Source organism: Penicillium bovifimosum (genome assembly GCF_028826915.1).
Source record: "Penicillium bovifimosum strain IBT 22155 chromosome Unknown utg000002l_segment0_segment0, whole genome shotgun sequence".
NCBI lineage: Eukaryota > Fungi > Ascomycota > Eurotiomycetes > Eurotiales > Aspergillaceae > Penicillium > Penicillium bovifimosum.
Window position 1 is genome coordinate 418,533 of NW_026622711.1, and position 18,691 is coordinate 437,223.

The 18,691-nt window shown below is 51.4% G+C and overlaps 7 protein-coding genes across 7 annotated transcripts; 1 reads left to right on the top strand and 6 right to left on the bottom strand.

Annotated features, from left to right (window-relative positions):
- Positions 1–143: 143 nt before the first annotated feature.
- Positions 144–1,703, bottom strand: N7515_001357 (uncharacterized protein; the record flags this gene model as incomplete). The annotated part of the gene is made up of 1 exon (XM_056662101.1): positions 144–1,703. The coding sequence occupies one exon, from the start codon at positions 1,701–1,703 to the stop codon at positions 144–146; it is 1,560 nt and encodes a 519-aa protein (XP_056524214.1).
- A 1,570-nt stretch (positions 1,704–3,273) lies between these two features.
- On the top strand, positions 3,274–4,158 carry N7515_001358 (GNAT family N-acetyltransferase; the record flags this gene model as incomplete). The annotated part of the gene is made up of 3 exons (XM_056662102.1): positions 3,274–3,313; positions 3,376–3,665; positions 3,730–4,158. The coding sequence occupies 3 exons, from the start codon at positions 3,274–3,276 to the stop codon at positions 4,156–4,158; spliced, it is 759 nt and encodes a 252-aa protein (XP_056524215.1).
- Positions 4,159–4,849: 691 nt separating this feature from the next.
- On the bottom strand, positions 4,850–7,057 carry N7515_001359 (uncharacterized protein; the record flags this gene model as incomplete). Its single annotated transcript, XM_056662103.1, has 1 exon — positions 4,850–7,057. One exon carries the CDS (start codon positions 7,055–7,057, stop codon positions 4,850–4,852), a length of 2,208 nt encoding a protein of 735 aa, XP_056524216.1.
- A 1,326-nt stretch (positions 7,058–8,383) lies between these two features.
- N7515_001360 (phosphotransferase family protein) lies at positions 8,384–9,286 on the bottom strand (the record flags this gene model as incomplete). Its single annotated transcript, XM_056662104.1, has 1 exon — positions 8,384–9,286. One exon carries the CDS (start codon positions 9,284–9,286, stop codon positions 8,384–8,386), a length of 903 nt encoding a protein of 300 aa, XP_056524217.1.
- Positions 9,287–11,486: 2,200 nt separating this feature from the next.
- Positions 11,487–13,724, bottom strand: N7515_001361 (uncharacterized protein; the record flags this gene model as incomplete). The annotated part of the gene is made up of 5 exons (XM_056662105.1): positions 11,487–12,306; positions 12,357–12,447; positions 12,496–12,630; positions 12,680–12,939; positions 12,994–13,724. The coding sequence occupies 5 exons, from the start codon at positions 13,722–13,724 to the stop codon at positions 11,487–11,489; spliced, it is 2,037 nt and encodes a 678-aa protein (XP_056524218.1).
- Positions 13,725–14,577: 853 nt separating this feature from the next.
- On the bottom strand, positions 14,578–17,235 carry N7515_001362 (N-alpha-acetyltransferase 35, NatC auxiliary subunit; the record flags this gene model as incomplete). Its single annotated transcript, XM_056662106.1, has 8 exons — positions 14,578–15,504; positions 15,560–15,658; positions 15,707–15,964; positions 16,015–16,470; positions 16,524–16,745; positions 16,801–16,941; positions 17,015–17,082; positions 17,139–17,235. 8 exons carry the CDS (start codon positions 17,233–17,235, stop codon positions 14,578–14,580), a joined length of 2,268 nt encoding a protein of 755 aa, XP_056524219.1.
- A 407-nt stretch (positions 17,236–17,642) lies between these two features.
- N7515_001363 (ATP synthase subunit epsilon family protein) lies at positions 17,643–18,004 on the bottom strand (the record flags this gene model as incomplete). The annotated part of the gene is made up of 3 exons (XM_056662107.1): positions 17,948–18,004; positions 17,783–17,897; positions 17,643–17,717 (listed from the first exon to the last, which is right to left on the bottom strand). The coding sequence occupies exons 1-3, from the start codon at positions 17,977–17,979 to the stop codon at positions 17,643–17,645; spliced, it is 222 nt and encodes a 73-aa protein (XP_056524220.1). The 5' UTR covers positions 17,980–18,004.
- Positions 18,005–18,691: the final 687 nt, after the last annotated feature.

Here is an 18,691-nt window from a genome sequence, read left to right on the forward strand (position 1 = left end):
TTCCGGCTTCAAAGATGCCGGTACCGGGATGAACATATGAAATTGATAGTACAACTATTTTATACACCCTGCTTGGAACAGGAAACGAATGCTTATGCAACACGGTAAAGGTAATATAGCAAAACAGCGAACAAAGGCATATCTCACTCAAGCCTAGGCATCTTGACGGCAAACCGTTCCAAGAGCTTAACCCTCTCCTTGAGACGAGCATTCTCTTTCTCCAGATCGCCACGATCCAGAATCAAGTCATCACGATATCTCTTCTTCGTTCGAGGTGTGCCATCGATACATTTATCCAAGGTGTCGCGGTGCTCCTTTGCCGACATGACTGAATCAGTTGGGTCTGTTTCTGGCGTCCTGGCCCGGGGGCCCTTGGGAGGCCTTGGTGTCTTGCAAGGCGTGATGGGCTGAGAATTGCTGATCGATTCACTTTCACTCCCACTCCCGGACTGAGTGTCCTCTGATTCAGAGCTATCATCACTCTGCTGGCATTTCGGGCTCCCTTGTGATGGTCGCGGCGAGGGGGGTGAGTACTCAGGGCTGGACGATCGATCGAAGTCGTCGGTCGATGCGAGGGTCGGTAAAGGGACGCTTGTCCGAGATGTGGAATGTGTCGTTGCCCTTCTCACACGAGTATCTTCTGAGTCGATGCGACTATCCAGATTGGAACCTGTATCCTCCGGCCCAGCAGTAGCACGATTCCCTTGCAGACAATTGCGAAGCCGGGTTTCATCTAGCGGCACAAGGCAGCTTGAACGCCAAACATCTGCAGCCTCCGCCATTCGGCTAGATGAAGCCACCTCCCCTTGGATCCACGATACAAATGCTGCCACTTCCAATACGATGGCATTCTTGTTGTTATCCGAGAGCTTCTTTATCATAAAATCAGAATAGTTCTTGCGCATAGGCCCAAAAACTATGTTTCTGATTGGGTTGAAGAACTGCTGGTCGCTGTTGGGGAAGCAGAGACATGCGATCTTGTGATGCCAGCAGAACTGTTCGAATTCGGGGAATATCACACGGAAACGATGGGAGATGAGTAGCATCCTCCAGGTTTCACGGCGGGCTCTGGGCCTAGTTCCTGGCTCAAAAACATTTTTCAGCCAGTCAAGTGCATGGTTCGCCTCAGCCCAGCCTGACTGGTTGGAGAAGACTTTGGTTTGACCAAAGCTCTTCGTCTGGGGTGGAACCTGACTCCTGCAGATAATGTACGGAGGTAGGTGCTTCCCTTGAGTCGAGCAGCAGTGTATCACAGACGAGAATATTCGTTCTTCTCTCGAAGTTGAATTTGGGTTCTCCGGTCGAAGAAAGACTGCATTTGTCTTTCGATACATGGTAGTAACATATCCAGCATCGTCCATTGCGTAGATGTGCGCATCCGGAACTTGAAGTCTCTGCCGAGTCTCCTTGAATGATTGGAAGAACTTCCAGGCTCTGCGGTCTTCATGTGGACCTCTCAGCCTAAATGACTTGCGCTCGTTCTCTACGTGATGAGCAAGTTCTGGATGGCGCTGCCAGAAACCCTTCTGCCAACCAAGAGTAACATTTTGCCTGTTCTGGTTGTAGCCATGGTGGTTCAGGCAATATGCATTGGCTGCATCCTTCGCCAGAGAGTGGTAAGGAAAGTGCCCGTGTTTGATCCAGCGCTCGATGCTATCAACAACTGCGCTCTCGTCCTCAAACGAGAGACGCGTGCCACCCATGATGCCAGACTTCTTTCGCAGATATGCACCAGCAATGTTTGTAGCGACTTCAGAAGCAATTCTATGAGATGGAGGTGCCCCAACGCAGCCAGCATGCCCCTTCTGATAACGTCAGCAGAACACAAGTCCCAAACCTCTAGACGAAAGAGCGAAAGGAAGACATTGTGCCTTCCGAGGACGAGATCGAGAAATGTACAAGAGAATTCCAAAACTGAAGAAAAGTGTCAAAACATTAAGGAAGCCTCCACCCCGTTAGCTTAAGGAAAACTCTAATTCAAGCTAGATTGCTGCATTCTGTATGGCTACTTCGGCCTTTCTTTCAGCGCCAACCTATCAATCTCGGTATAAAGTGGATGTTTTTCACTTTGAAGCCGCTGGTTTCCATAGTGACATGTCTCCACAGCGCACTGAAGTTCTCTTTTGGGTTGATTTTTTCCGGAGTAATTTTCCGGACAGTGAGTGTCACTTGTTGGGCAAAGCCAAATACCGCCATTGGAAGAGTCATAGGGGACTTCATTCAAAGAGGCGAACAGGTTGTGTCATATCCATGTCGAAAACTTGAGTTCAACTTCCGATTGAAGCTATTCAAGCAAAGGCAAAAATTGGCGAGAAAGTGGGGAAGCACTTGGATCACGCCCCAGGATGTAACCCTTTCGGAGAGCAATTGTAACGGAGAGAGTCCTGGTAAGAGGAAGAATAGCATTCGAGATGTCGAAGGGCTTTCACCTGTTCCACTTCCTTTCATCCTGCAAGCCTAACAAACATTGTTGTATGTTTGCAGGTCCTTTGAGAGGCTAATGAAGAGCCCTCGTTAGCAGACTTTGGATCACTTAGCATTGATATAGCCATTGAAATGTGATAAACAACGCAACTTAGCGCTGGAGCTTTGTACCTTACTCTGGAAGGCATCGCTCGCCAGGCTCCAAATGACCTGATTCGCTGGGTCCTTCTGGCCCCTACAGCCACAGACTGTCATCCTCTCCCTTGTCAACTTGGACTTGAGTAATTGTTCTGCTTCTTTTTCTTTTTGAGGGCCAGAGCTTGCCGTGCGATATCAAGCGCCTGTGGTCCGCGCAGTAGAGTTGAGAGGCATATGGATCGGACCAGGATCACCGGGCTTCCATGTCACCCCTACCCATCATGTCGACTGTTAGGAGGATAGGCTCCTGAGCCTCGGAAGCCGGGGGATCCAGCCTTTGCTGGGAATCTGTGCTCCACGGGGATCCACATCGTGTTGAACAGTCAGAAGTCTCAGAACGACGATTGAGACAATATCCAGCATTAAGCGGATGAAATAACAGATAGAACCGTAATTAATCGCAGAGGTGCAGCATGTGCAGGTAGGTGACCAGACCGGCTTATGTCACAGCCTACGGCCCTACACAGCCCATGACGTCTACGACGTCCCGACTCCCGAGGCCTTCGGCCCGTCACAATACAGCACACGCCACACATTCATCCAACAACCCGCTCGACATGGCTGCCGATCGTAGCCTGGAGCGGCCGAAGATATTCAAACTGCGCCCGCATGCGATTTTACCTCTAACATAGTACGACAACTCGGAACGCAATGGCCGTGCAGTCCATCCCAATCACGCACGGCGGCGAGAGTAAGTGACCCATCCGAGGATCAGCCGAAACAGCGAAAAAAAAAAACTAACAGAAGGAACAGAGCGGCTGAATGCAGTCGCACAGCTGAACGGTCGCGTCTTCGATACCGATCCGGTCATCGCGTACATGTTGCTAGAACTGTCGGCGCAGGAACGACGCGCGTATCTGCCGGCATACTGGACCACACTTGTCAAGTCGGCGCTGCTGAATCAAGCTGTTATTACCGAAGCGGATGGCTGGAAAGCGGCGTCCGTCATTCTTCCGCCGGGACGAAGCGTCGATAATATCTTTACTCTTCTGCGGGCTGGATTCCTGGGTATATTGTGGAGAATCGGATTTCCAGGTCTTAAGGTAGGCGATAGCCAGCATTGAGTACTCCAGCGGAAATGGTCGCATATGTCTAATGCTTTGCTAGCGTCTTTGGTGCGAGTTCTCGGGCATGACCGACAATGCGAAGAGAAAGGGCCTGCGCGGACAAAAGCAATATTACTACGTCTTCAGTCTCGGAACCGAGCGCGAACACCGCGGTAAAGGTGAGATTAAGCTAGACGTTCACTCTCACCTCGCTTCGCCCACTGATCTCATAACTCCCGCAGGACTCGGCAAAGCCATCATGCGCGAGCACCAACAGGCCGCGCAGGCAGCGAACTTACCCATCTGGCTTGAAGCGACAACTGCGAGCTCACGGGGTCTTTATCTCTCGCTGGGATTCCAGGAAGTCGAGGAGATCGTGCTGGGGAAGGGCAAGGTGGCTGCCGATGCGAGTTTGCAGCCCGGTGGACCGGGGGTGTCCATGTGGGCGATGGTGTGGTGGCCAAGGGCCGCTTCAGAATCTACTTCCTAGATACTATCCTTTCGGTTAGTATTCATGTTGCTGGGATTAACACAGGCAGGAGTTTATAATCAATGAGCAGGCTTATTGACCTACGCCGAACGATCTAAGGCCTCTGAAACGAATGATTCGGCTATGCCACGTCCACGAGACTATACACTTCAGCACTCCTGAGCCCTGGAGTTGTGAGGGAACCGAAGATACAAGCACGCAGATCCTGGAGCTATTCCAAGGTCAGCGACTCCGTACAGCAACACGCATTATTTCCATGCAATTCCTGTGGGGTATCTGAGAGATTGTCACTGAACAAGTATGTTGAATGTTGGATTCACTCTGGAAGTCTGGATTTACTTATGCAGCACCTCCACATTTATACTGATGAATGTGGCGAAGGTAATATCCCCAAAATCGAGGCTCAAGATCGGCAGACACTAAATATAAACCAAAATTCAGGGAAGTCGGGTCTCGACCCTGGATCGGACTTGCGGGACATTTACAGTACTGTGTACAGTCCACTCTTGTTGTCGCTGCTAGATTATACTTGCTTGATGAGGGCATACTGTGTACCTACTAAGAATTTACTGCGTACTGAGTACTGGCCAAATACCAATGAGATAACATCGATTATCATTAAAGAACATTAGAGATCATTAATTGCGTTTCGTAGCAACCAAGATAAGAAAATCATAAAAACACCAACACCTTACAGCGCCTTAAGCAATTCCTGGATCAAAGGCAGGAAGCTCGTAACATCATCGATCAAGATGGAAGTCTCGTTGACGAACTTAGGCGTCAAGAGATCACCAGCGTTGTGCAAGAGATCGTTCACACCCTTGATAGTCGCAGGCTTGAGCAACTTCTTGACCTCGGGCATCAAATCGGGCACGTAACCAAGGATATCCTTGAGCGTAGTGACGATAGAGGGGGTCAGGAGGCCGTCGGCGTTGTCGACGAGACCGGAAGTCTCGGTGACGAAGGCCGGGGTGAGCAAGTTGGTAGCGTTGGTGACGATGTAGCCGAGATCGGCGATGATGGTGCGGTTCAGCAGCGACCTCTTGAGATCGGGAACCAGAGGAATCACGTCGCCGAGGATGTCCTTCAGTCCGGTGACGACGCCGGGGGTAAGAAGATCGTCGGCGCTGTCGACCAGGCTCTTGGTTTCCTTGACGAAGTCGGCGGTGAGCAGGTCTCCGGCGTTGTTGAGAAGGGTCTCGATGGACTTGATGGTCTCCTTCTTCAACAAGGATTTGATCTCGGGGATCAGAGGAGTGAGATCGCTGAGGAGCGACTTCAGAGCCTTGACGAGGTCGGGGGTGAGAAGGCTCACAGCCTCGGTGATGAGAGTGTTGGTGTCCTTGATGAAGGAGTCCGTGAGCAGCTTGCTGGCATTGTTGAGCAAGCTGGTAATCTGCTCGATGGTATCCTTCTTGAGCAAGCCCTTCAGCTGAGGCAGCAGAGGGGTGACCTGGTCGAGCAAGTCCTTCAGGGCGTCGACGGTCTCCGCGTCCAAGAGCTTGTTGGCATTGGTGATGAGCGCCTCGATCGCCTTGATGTTGCTCTTGGTGAGTAAACCGCTGGCATCGCTGATGAGAGGACCAGCCTTGTCGATGAGGCCGGCAGTTTCCTTGACAAACTTGGGGGTAAGCAGGGCGTTGGCATTGGTGAGCAAATTGGTGATCTGCTCGATAGTAGCCTTCTTGAGCAGGCCCTTGATCTGAGGAAGCAGAGGGGTGACCTGGTCGAGCAAGTCCTTCAGGGCGTTGACGGTCGCCTCGTCCAAGAGCTTGTTGGCATTCTTCACGAGCGCCTCGATCGCATTGGTGTTGCCCTTGGTGAGTAAGCCGCTGGCGTTGTCGATGAGGGGACCGGCCTTGGTGATGAGGGGACCAGCCTTGTCGATGAGACCGCCAGTCTCCTTGACAAACTCGGGGGTAAGCAGGGTGTTGGCATTGGTGAGGAGGGACTCGATGGCCTTGACATTCTTGTCGGTGAGAAGACCGGCGGCATCGTCGATGAGGGGACCGGCCTTGTCGATGAGAGGAGAAGCCTTGTCGATGAGGTTGGTGGTCTTCTTGACGAAGTCGCCAGTGAGGAGCTTGTTGGCGTTGCCAATCAGGGTCATAATCTCCTTGGTGTTCTGGTCACTGAGGAGGTTGTTGGCATTGTCAATGAGGCCGCCGACCTTCTTGCCGAACTCGGGAGTCAGGAGGCCGTGGGCAACATTGACCACAGATCGAAGGTTGGTGTCAACAGGGGGGGCCAAACTGGTAGAGAGGTACTCGAAGGTGTCGGTGATATGGCCGAGAAGGCGAGGGTCCAGCAGACTCTCGAGACCGCGCAGCAGCTCAGGGAGACCTCCGGTGCCACCGGCGCCGAAAAGACCGCCAAGGGCGTCTGTGAGGTCTTTCAAGATATTTGCTGATTTGAAATCGTCGGAAGATGAGGCAGTAGACTTGGCGGAGGAGGTGGCGGTCTTGGGAGCGGGCTTCTCAGTCGGCTCAGGGGTCTCAGGGGTGGAATCAGCAGTTCCAGTGGCAGCGGTATCGGCTGTCTCCTTGTTACCGCTCGGAACGGCAGACGTGATGTCGTTGACTACCGACTCCACAGGGTTATTGGCCTTGGTGGGAGCCGGTTCGGCGATCTCACTAGAGGTATCCTCCTCGTCCTTCGCAGCAGCAGCCTTGAACGCACTGCCGGTGTTTCCAGCGGTTGCGGGGGGCTCAGCAGCCGTGCTGGCGGCATTGACCTGGTTGTCGGCCTGCGGCTGAGTGGCCGAGGCAGTAGGGACAGCTTCCTCCACAATGTTCGCAAGAGGCGAAAGGGCTGTGCTGGCGGCGGAAGGAGCTGGGCTAGCTCCTGTCACATTGACTGTGAACAGGAGCGCCGTTGCTATGGTTGGCAAAAGACGCATATTATCGAAATGGGCTTTGACCAGGCGTTTCTCGTTTCACGTTCCTCTAGTGGATTGATATCTTGTCTTGCCGGGTCGAATTGGCGTCGATTCCCCAAACCTGTCGTTCAATAGGTTCGTAGCGTATCAGGAAGAGCCTTCAGAAGATCGAGCAACTCAACCCCGGAGCGAGCCAGCTCTTTAACTGCATTTCGACGGGCGCCGATCATCGTGCACCAGGCACGGTCTTTTCCACCTCACTAACCGCAATTGCACTAACGTCGTTTACTTTCCGTTGGCATGGGTCTTAGCTCCATCCGCACCGAGGAGATAGGGATCGACACCGAGGCAGAATACCGATTCCTCCCCCATGCCCATGTGAAGGGCAGCTCTCAGCATAACCCCACTTTGGAGGCAGACTAGGAATCAGGATGCTAGGACTCCGCCATCGGCCGTGCCTGGGGACTAGGTCGAGATCGGCACTACTAGGCGTGTAAAAATGGTAAGGATCCTCGCACCCTCGGCACGGCTAGGCACATGTGTCAGTTTTCCTGGGGGAGGAGAGTAACGTGAACCGGGGTAGGGACAGGAAAAAGTCTTAAATCGTATATTGGCGTATTGGAAGGCATCATTGCGGGATTTCGGGCTTGCCAAGATGATTAACCAAAGCGGGGGTCCCAATTTCCCCATATCAAGCGAAGTTGCGAAAGCCACAGTCCAAGGCTCCTCCAAGCCAATGGCGTTTCTGAAGGGTCAAAAAGAACAAAAATGACGAAGAATTTAAGAAATAAACAGGGAAGAGGTTCGGGAAATGAGCTGAAAAAGGAAGTGAACTGCACTTTCCTCCCCAACAGAGCCAACCGAAGCCTCGTAAATTGCCCAAAGTGGATGCTTACCCCGTGAGAGAGAGAATTATGGAAAATTAGGGAAAATAACCTTCTTCGCTTACCCTATCCCTCTGGAAAATGAGATAGCATCGCAGTTGAACTGACGCCTGGTTGTACTCTCTAGGGCTTGGTCTTCTACTACTACCTGAAGCAATACTCATTCTCACTCAACAGTCGAGTGCAATCGGAAATGGTATTCGTATATCAAGCGTATACCAAATGAGCACAATCGGCAACTATTGCCCTTGGTGGCTTTGGGTCGAGTCCGACAAAAGCAGTTGGGATCGTCCAATGTCTTGAACTAAACCTGGAATAACTACGGAGTAATGCTTAACTGGTGATCCTCCGTCATTCTACCAGTAATTCGTTCTTTCATCATGATCGAGTGCTCTATTTCGCCTAGACAGTAGCAGAATAACCACAGTATGTACGGAGTACTCCGTACCTGCATCGACAGAATCTACTTTGAAATATCTATATCTCCCTCAACGCCACACTCCTTTAAGAACCTTACTCGCCTCTCCAGCGCCCAAGGCTGGTTCGTCGTAAAAGACTTATAGTTCAGGTACCATTGGCGACCCTCCTCCTGATTGGCCATGTTTCCCCTGAGTAGGTCCTTCCACTCCTTGTCTTCCGTACTGAGTCCGACAGAAGCCCAAGCGAATTCCCACCAGACAGGGAAATACCCCGAGCTCTCCCAGTCAATCACAGACCTCAACTCAAATGTTACCGGGTCCACGATAATGTTGCAGTCAGTCAAGTCTCCGTGCGTAAATGTCCAGGGAAGAGGTGAAGGCATCGTCTCACGGAACCGCGATCTCACGGCATCCGGGATCTTGTCATTCTCCAAAGCCTTCGCCAATTCATCCCACAGCTCCTCAGCCGTGCTCAGCGGCCCATGGGGAACCCCATAGTCGTCACCCAAAAATAGATGGGCACAATGAAGTGGTTGACCGTGGAGACTCTGCATTTTAGGAGAGTGGAAATTGCGGAGCTGGTTCAGGTACCCCGCAGTCTGACTGGCGAGTCTTTCTCGGTCGGGTTGCGGGATAGACGACCAGATCTCGTCTAACGGGACCCCAGGCACCCGCTCGACGATCTGGAAGTACCGCTTGCCCTCCGTCCACTCCTGCACCGTAATCGGGACGGGGATTGTGGTCTTTTCGGCCAGGAAGCGAGTGTTCATGACTTCATAGCTAGGGGGATCAATTCCACGGTCCTTGAAGATAAACTTGGAGCCGAGGGCCCAGTAGCCCCGATCGCCGGCTCCGTAAAAGAGACGCACGTTACTTTCATAGGAGCAGCGCCTTTGTTGGTCCGGGGTCCATTTGCAAGCGGGGCAAGGTACTTCCGATGATGCCATTGGGAGTGTTTTAACTTCTGGCTAATGGCTATTGACTTGGTATTGACTTATGATATGTGGGGAGATCTGGAAGGAATCACAAGATAAAAAGAGATCTGAGTGATCTCTCAGCGGTGAATACTGTAAAACAAACAATGCGGGGGAAAACTCTCGATGTCTCACCTGCACGCAATGACCTATCGTCGATATTAACAGCCACACTCAATTTGGGGATTTGCAGAGCCTCGGATTTTACTCGACCGCCGTTGATCTCATCGACACTGGTCTTTACCCCATACCTCGGCCATCCCACTTCCCGTCTTGTACTAAAGCTATGACGTCTCATCGTCCTCCACAGTCCACACGATGATCCCATTGCATGCAGGGCTAATGCAGGGTAACCGTAGCCAACTTCGGAAGCGAAGTCGGGTCAGGGTCGTATGTACATCGTCGACGATAAAATAGTTCAGACTATCAGCCACAGTGACATCTTTGATCAGATGAATGAAGCCACCTCATCACCTCGTCCTGGGTCCCTTCAAATATCAAGTCAAAAGACTCAAAAGGATTCTCAAACGAGATTCGCCAAGCAGCTGGGCTGGGCATGAATTGGGCATGGATGCTGTTAACCGACATGATATGACTGCAATTCGACCTCAAGAATACTGACTGGCCGGATAGACACATGAACAGTATTCAGCCCATTGTACGGAGTAGATTATCGAAAATCCAGTTCGTTGTCTCCGTACTCCGTATTGCCGTGTCGGTGAATTGCGCACGGGTTTGGCGCGCTTTATCGCCGTGCGTTTTTCCATGAAGTCTCCTTGATCGCTGCTTCAACTTCCCTGCTTTTCGCCCTTCTATTCTTCCTTTCTCCCTGTTTCTCATGTGCGCCTTGCGAGTGAGCCATCTTTACATTGATCTAGATCATTGAAAGGTGGCTAAACCGACCAGACAAACATTCAAAGCACCGGGCAAGAATCTGCCACAGCTTTACGAGGGCCCGCCGAAGCCGTATGATTCGATCCTAATTGGAAACGTGGGGAGGTGGGTGAACTACTGTGTAGGTGACTAGGCATGAGGGCTTCAAGTATCAGGGTGACGGCATCAATTCATGTACATATTGACGCCACTCTCTGTGCTTGATGCCATGGAAATGCTCAGAATCTCTGACCGAATACTATGTTCACTTACTCAAGGCACTTCGTCCCTCTAGAACGAGCTGCAAACAGACCCTTTCTGGAGCCAGTGTAAGCAAGGCAGGGGCGGCTGTTGTACAACATGCACTGGAATACCCGAGACAAACAGTAGCCGTCTGCGAGAATGTGAAAAAGGGACCAGTGTCATACGAGTCAGACTGCAACAATAATCATCCCATACGGACATTCGACTCGGCAATCCCATAACCTCACGGCTCGCGTGATTCGTGAAGGCAGGGAAACCGTCAGCTCCGAAGCCGATCTGATTCAAAACTTCAAGAGTGAAGCAAATAACGCGAAGCAATCAATAGGACAGACAACAGACAATACTGCAAGGAGGTCAACCGTCGGATCAAAGAGAGTCGGAGCCGGGTCCTGGCGGGGATACTCCGGCCGCACTGCCATGGGTCCGAGCAGGGAAACCACATTACTCGTGGAAACACAGTCCATGGTCCACGTCTTTAGTTAGTTCATAAGCATTGAAGGTTCCAAGGTTGGAGTGTTGGACCCTTGGGAGATTGCGGCCTTACGAACGACAAAGCGGAGCGAAGGTGGTTTTCGGGTCCGGGAGCGGGCGAGGTTTCTTTGTGGGATACTCTCCACTATGGGCCAGATTGCACCGACCTCGACAGGGATCAGATCCGGCCGAAGAGTTGACAATGTCGGAAATTAGCGCAGTTGACATGGAAAGGTATTTGGTAGAGTCTTTGCTGATGCGGATCCATCTTGTCTTGCCACTTTCTACCATTTAACTACCTAGGTACCTATTCTCTTGACACGGTACTTGGGAGGGATACATTCAAATTAAGCATATATTCATGATATCTGATTATATTCCCCTGCGGGGCACAGGGGGTAGAAGATGTATTAACGATATCCCATGACTCCCTGTTGATATCGCATACCACTCGACCGTTTGGGTAGAAGGCCAGCCAGTTACGCTACAGGATGTCCTCCGCTCATACTGGGGAACAGCATCACGTCCGACACACGTCCCAGAATATTCTGCATGCTCACCCCATTCATTGACGGCGGACCGGTATCAGACGGTGCCAGTGGGGGCAGGTGAGGGCCGGGGGAGGAGAAGGCAAGACCGGAGGGGAATAAGCCAGTCCTGTCGCGGGATTCTTGCGAGCGCTGAAGGACTCGCGGATCTCACGCAGCGCGCGAAGTGACGATGATAGGTGCTTGGCGGAGTCGGTGCGGTTGTTGTGGTTCCCGTCGTCTGCATAGACATGATCTGCCAGCACTGTCTCCAGCCTATCGATCAGCTGCCAGGTCTGGAAGCTGTCGTCATTTGCGACGAGCAAGAATGCCGATGCAATGCTTCGCTGAAGACTGATCCATGAGCGGGAGCAGTGAGAATTGATCTCGTGCAACTCGACAAATGCATCGATGGTGTTGATCAAGCTACCGATACAGTCTTCTCGAATCAACGCACGACGCTGTTCGTCTAAATGGGCGTGTGGGTCGAGGGAGACACGACACAAGACAGAGAGAAGATATGATGAATGGAGACGTAACTCGGTCCTCTCAATATGCTCGGCGAGAGAATGACACTTATCCCGAAACCGCAAATGGGGAGTCGCTTCACCAAGCATACGTTGAATCTGTTGTTTATACTCTCGGATCTCATGTATGCGCAGCTGAGATGATTCGGGATACATGCGCGACCGCAGAACCTCCAACGCTAAGGAAACGATGCGACACAAAGTCTCGAAGTACGACCGATGGCCCGGCATTGACTTGGAGTCGAACGGGATTTCGGGCTGGCTAACCATGGTGATGGATGGCCGATCATAGGCAAGCGAAAAATGGCTGTTTTGGAAGGCCATTGTCCACCTAATCAAGGTAAGTTTGAGAACGAGGACTGGCAAGATGGGGACACCTACCAGACACGCCTTCGCGTCTCCTGCTCTGCAGCTGTGAACCCTGTCGTCTCAACGTGGAGCCCGAGGACCAGACACATTCGCTCCGTCATGCCTGAGATCGGTTAGCTGGACCACCTCGTTTGAAACACTCGACACGTACCAAGCAATGTATATGATGCACCTGCATTCATATTGTATGAAAGCACATTGCTAATGATCAGAAGAATCTGGATTACTTCTATTGTGGGTTGGGATACATAATTCAACATCCGAAGACATTGATACGCACAGGATACTAGCAAAGTCAGCAAAGCACCAGCGGCTCTTTCTGCAGTGTGACGCACCGTATATCCATGAAGTCAACTCGCGGTCGCTTTCAGGAATGCTGGACAGTTGACATCCGGACGCAAGAACCGCAAAGAGCAGACTCAGAAAAGCCAAGTCCATCCCGAATGGTTTCACTAATCCGTTGGCATCGGCTTTATAAACACCTCCTGCTCTTCGTCGATTTTCGAGCAGTTGTTTCGTTTGCTGTTCTAACCTGGGGATATCCGAAAGCACGGGGTATAGCACCGATCCTATATCCCGGTAAAACGCCAAAAACCTGTCATTCTCGCGTTAGCATGCATCGCAGAACTACCGCAGCGGCTGGGCTTACTCTAAACACTGCGAGTCTTCCGGAAGAACCCCACACACCCCGGCGATATTGAATGTGTAGGGATCGGAGGACCACAAATCCACAAACGGGTATGCAACAGACACATTCCCCAACGCAAGCTCGGCAAGAAGGTCATCTTGGGGAAGCGCCTGCGCTGTGTCCTCCGACCGCTTCGATTTTTCCAGAATATCAACCAGCGCTGACCGCGATCCGAAATGGACCCTTCCCGTCTTCAACACATTCGAACCGTAGACATCTTCCGACGGGGCGGGTGCTTTTTGTTGAACAGGTTCGGGATTTGGCGGCTTGCGCGTCGAGTGCGCCTGGAAGAGCGAATGCAGACTACCGATGATTTGTTGCATCGCGACCATCTTCGTGTTGATCTCATCCCATTCCGCCTGTGAGATATCGATGTTGTCCGGTAAATCTGGATCGGCGCTGGTGCCGGTGGGATGGTCGGTTGTATATGAGCCGTCGATGGAAGCCGAGCGGGCATGAGGTGGGATCGTGGGAGAGACGAAATTCAGAGGCTGTGATGGGGTGGAGGAGGCAGTGGTGACGGCCGTAGGCAGGGGTGTCTTTGAAGACAGCGGACGACCATAGGAACAGGTGAATTTGCGCTTGGTGCAATTCCCGCATGGGACTTTGCGATCGCAGCGGACTTTGCTCGCTCGGCACGGTAAACAGGTCTTGCATTCACGCGGCCGGCGACGAATAGGGTAAGATGGCATCATGAGTCGCTTTTTGTTCTAACCGTTTTCTCATAACCTAAGCCCCGCAATCGACAGAGAGATGATAGGAGAGGTTGGCCGTGGCGACCCTGAAATAAGAGAGAGCGGCATAGGAAGGGGTAAATCGTAGATACGATCGAAGATGGACAGCTCTTACGGACGCTCACTCGGAAAAATCTCAATGACGAATCGGTGCAAAAGAATGACACTGGAAGGATTTCTAGGTCGAATGCCTATCATGGGCTGAAAGAGGTCCGTGATCTGCCCCGGATTGTTCTAGGCGGTAATTGAGGAATGCCGAGGTGAGATGTGATAAGGCGAAACTTCGCCTAGGTACGATCGCAATACTGAGGCTAACCGTAATTCTTGTCGATACCTAAAAGATCAGAAATATTAGATGTCGAGATCAAATCCAGGAAGATGGTTCAACACTGGCTCCTCCCCGGGATGATTTCATAGGCGGTCTCCCGTGGTTCCCCCACGCTAGAAATAACCGTCGGGTCATGTGACCACAGCCCTGACTAGTGACTAGTATACGCAGACAGAATGGATGAAGGAAGCGTAGGTTGTGATATTGTGTTACAATAGGTAATTGATAAGATGTTACCTATGGAGAAGGTATGGATCCTAGGCTGCTCCTGTAGGTACATGTCTGTCTGTAAGTCGGTATGGAAGTTACCTACAATCTACCTAGAATTATGTGGTTATGCTCTGGTTATATATACATGTAAGAACCCCAGTCGTGTCAAGTCATGATCATTTCTATGGAGCCAATGAAAGGTATCAATCATAAAAGGTATGTAGGTAAGACGCCGAGGTGAGTCGGAGACATGTTCGAAGGATAACGTATGTATCAAACCTTGGACTTCTTCTCTGACACCTGCGGGACCACCCACCAGTCATGCCAGCGGGACTTGGATCCAATTTCAGGAACAACCACTTCCAAGTTGAGGGATTGGTCTTGAGCAGAAGAGGCCGTCGCGAGACCCTTCTTGACCGCCTCAATAGCAAGACTGGTTCCAATGCAGGCGCGCATGGTGTTCTTCACATCGCGCTCCCAATCTTCTTCGATGGCAGAGGGAGGCGGTCTAGATGATGTGGAAAGGTCCTCGATGAAGGCTCCATTAGTAAGTGTCGCCTCCCAGGCCTTACGCGCTTCCGTGATCGCTTTGGAAGCACGATCCAGGATTGCGGCGTCAGAATCACCTTCGAGAGCCGCCTCGCGTTGGTATTCATCAAACGGGACCAACTCTGGCAGTGTAATCGGGATGAAGGGCTTCATACGGATCTCATACCGTAGACGATCAGTAGAATATGCCTGGGGAGAAGAGGCAATCGGGAGAATTTTGTGCCGGGCCAATACCACATGCAAGGCATGTAGGGCTATTGCAAAGGCATCCACTGCGATGATGTGCGTGGTCAACCTCTCCAGAGCGTGGAATGAACGGTGGAATGCGGATGCCTTTTGGGAGGAGCTTCGATCACTGTCGCCGGCAGACATCAAGTCGCGTTTTCGTGCAGCCACAGTGAACGTACGGATCCGATCGATGTGGCCAAGGTGTGTGGAGCAAATATGAGATAAATACCAGTACATGCCTGGCAGCTCTTCGGGTGAATAAATTGACAGCTCAAAGCCCATCTGGAGGATACGTTGGAACTGGACGAGCTTCTGATGATAGGCCCAACTGCTGAGCGGGAAAGACCATGTCGGTTCGCCGCCTTGAAATTGCAATGGCGGTTCTGCACTCAAAGTGCGAAGCTCGAGATCAATCTCTTCTGCCTGTGTTAAGTTAGCATCAGATCCTTGAACCATAGTGACTAGAGGCAGAACTGACCTCTATCTGTAGATTGTCCCAGTCGACGAGGGTATGACAGAGCGTTCGGCGAATGCGACTGCGGTTGAGACAAGCAGTCCGTACGGTGTCAACGAACGGCTATGCGTCATTAGCAGATGCATAATATGGCTTGTTGTATCCACCAACCTGAGCGAATCGCTTCATGAAGCTGTCCATCTTTTGTGCAATCTGAAATCGAGGGTCGGATGGCATTTCCACTTCGTCAGTGTTGGCCTCGAGCAGAACATTGGCAGGCAGGACGAGTTCCGCAAGTTCATCGTACAAGAACTGTTTGACAGGTACAGCACCGAGGATCGTCATGTTGCTGACGATCAATGCTTGAAGGAGACAACGAATATAGACTGAGGGCTGGGGTTTTCGAGAAAGCAAGGTCCACACAGCAGTCTGCAAGCCACGTCAGCATCAGAACCAGATTGAAGTTTGAGAGTACTGACCTTGAAATTGCTGGGACCGGTATAATCAAGCATCTGCTGCATGTCTATCGCATCTTGACACAGTCGTTTCAGATGTGCAAGTGCATCGACAGAGTCAATATTTACCATAGGACGAGGCGGCACTGTGCTATCCAGCTTTCGTTGGATCTTCAGACTGAATGCCTCTGGCACTGCCTTTCCCAGTGGCACGGTTGTCGACAAAAGTTCGAGCTGAGACAAACATGAGACGAAGTCCTCCGTAGATCTGGTCTCAATAACGTCAAGGTCATGCGCCAATGCAGATAAGAACCGGCGACGAAACAAGAGTCTGCAGTTGATCGCATCTTTGAGATTCTGGTCAAAATTGCTCTCCTCAGTGATCCAAGTGGTCGCCTGATCCAGCAGACGGTAGAAATGGGACTTCTCGAACGCAGAAAGAAGATTGCGATTGTAGAGTTGGCTGACAAAATCCTCCTCCTGAATGGTCCAAGGTATTAGCGACATTAAGGCAATGAGAGATGTCCACTGACCTCATAGTAGTATTCCGTGGAAACTCGGCCATGCACGAGATCACAAGCCTTAACCAATGAAAGGCAATAAGCTCGCAGGACAAGGTTGATCAAAGGTGAATCACTGGGGACACGGTCAAATCGAGCGTCCTCCATGGTCCTCGGAACCGGCCACAATAATTTATCGAGGTAGATTGATGTGAAAAGTGTCTGCGACAGAGGATGTCCCTTATGCCACGCCACCTGCAATCATATTAACAACCATACTGCCTTCTCAATGACACAGTAAATCTCCCACCTCGTGGCACAGCAACTGATCCATCAAGCCAATAACTTCCTCTGGTGTCAACGGCCGCCGTACGTCGTAATCGTCTTCGAGCGCCTGCGCAAGATTTTCTCCGGGGGCTATGTAGCCACTGTCCATCTTCGAGTCCATAATCTGTGCCGATTCGATCGTCGTCAGCCGCAATTCTTGTAGCACGTTTCCACATCAGGTGAGAAAACTGACGGACCTCCAATGCGCCCACAGCCTCGAACAAGGTGAACGTCTCATCCTTCACAAGCTGGCCAGTATGTAGTTCTAAGAGTAAAAAGCGTTAGGAGGCTTGATCAAAGCATTCGGCGATGTAGGCTTACTCGAGGCGGCTTTTGTAAACTCAGCGGTAATGTCGCGCACTGCGGGCTGCGCAACCGCCCGCGGACGGGGAACGCGGACTTCGTTGTTCGGCAGCATCACAAAAGGATCGAAGCCCCTGAAATCTGTCCCTAAGACAGAGAACCAAAATATGATGCGCAGTAGGACGTGTATGGAAGAATCGATAAATCGAGGGGGAGGCGGGGACGTGAGCGGAGGAAAAAGCGATCCGGGCAGTCGACAGCCGGGTCCCAGAGGTGACGTGCAACATCTGACGGGCCACCCTCTTAACAATACATAGATCCATACGGTTGTTTTAATTAAAGGCTTAAGCGCCGGGTGAAAACAAAGACGAGTGCGATTTCTAAGCTCTGCCCAACCTGACAGGCCGGTATTGCTACACATATACATTTCGATGCATCCCCGGACCTAGAAGTCTCTCAAGTCCCGCACTCAGACACTGCATATCTCCCAGCTCAATTCCCTCAGGCAACTAGTGATATAGCCTATTTCTCAGCGGCCTTGGCAAGGGCCTCGTCGTTGGCCTGGGCGAGCGACTTGACCTCACCCTGCTTGCCGTTCTGTTCGTCCAGAGTAACACGGTTAGTCAGGAACTTCCGGGGTAGAGCTCAGTATGTTCACTAACCTCCCACTTAGCGAAACGGAGATCCATCTGGCCGCGGCGCTCAGATGCGAGGCGGGGACCTTCCTTCAAGGAACGGCGCACGGTGCGGGCGGCGATGGCCAGGTAGCGGTTGTAGCTGGGGGACAAGGTTAGCTTTGAAAGGTAATGCAATTCGTGGGTGCATACGTCAAACCGGCGGCTTTCCAGGCGGCAGTCATCTTGAAGAGAATGTGGGAGGTATGGATTGATTGAAGGGGTTGAAAACGGTTCGGGTGAGTTTGGAGGCTTTCGACTCGGAGGATCGGGATGAGGAGTCCACGTGACTGAATAATCACATTGGGCAGGCGGTGCGTAGAAAGGCGGTGAGGTTATTGTCTGGTTCTTTGACAGCTTTCCGTGGCGCACGTGATAAGAGGAATATAGCTAAATTAAGGTATTCACGTGCGGCCGCCGGCGGGAAGGCGCGCTTGAAATTGGTCCGGCGCTTGTTTGCACCATCAAGTTATCAAAGCCGAACACGACTTAATATGATACACCCATACATTTGATTAAACAATACTAATTATGTCTAATTAGTTATTTCTTGCCAAAAATTAAAATTGAGCTGGTACAATTACAGCGAACTTGCGAAGACTAGTTGTCAGTCCAAGAGTACACCCTAGGGGTTGGTTGGCTGTGGCAGACTTGCAGCTCGGTAGTATGATGTCGTATAGATCGTTCCTCGGAGAACTCAGGAGAAGAAACAACGGCGCGGAAATTAGTCCTCATCGCAGCAATCAATTTCATATGCACAGTATGACTACAAGGCTGCAATGACGATCTAGTGGGAGTGAGATATGCCATTCGGATCCCAAGGAAGGAGCATGTCTGAGTGTTGAGCTCCTTCCTGAACTATGTCTTCAGGGAAGAGAATCCTAAGGCACCACTCTG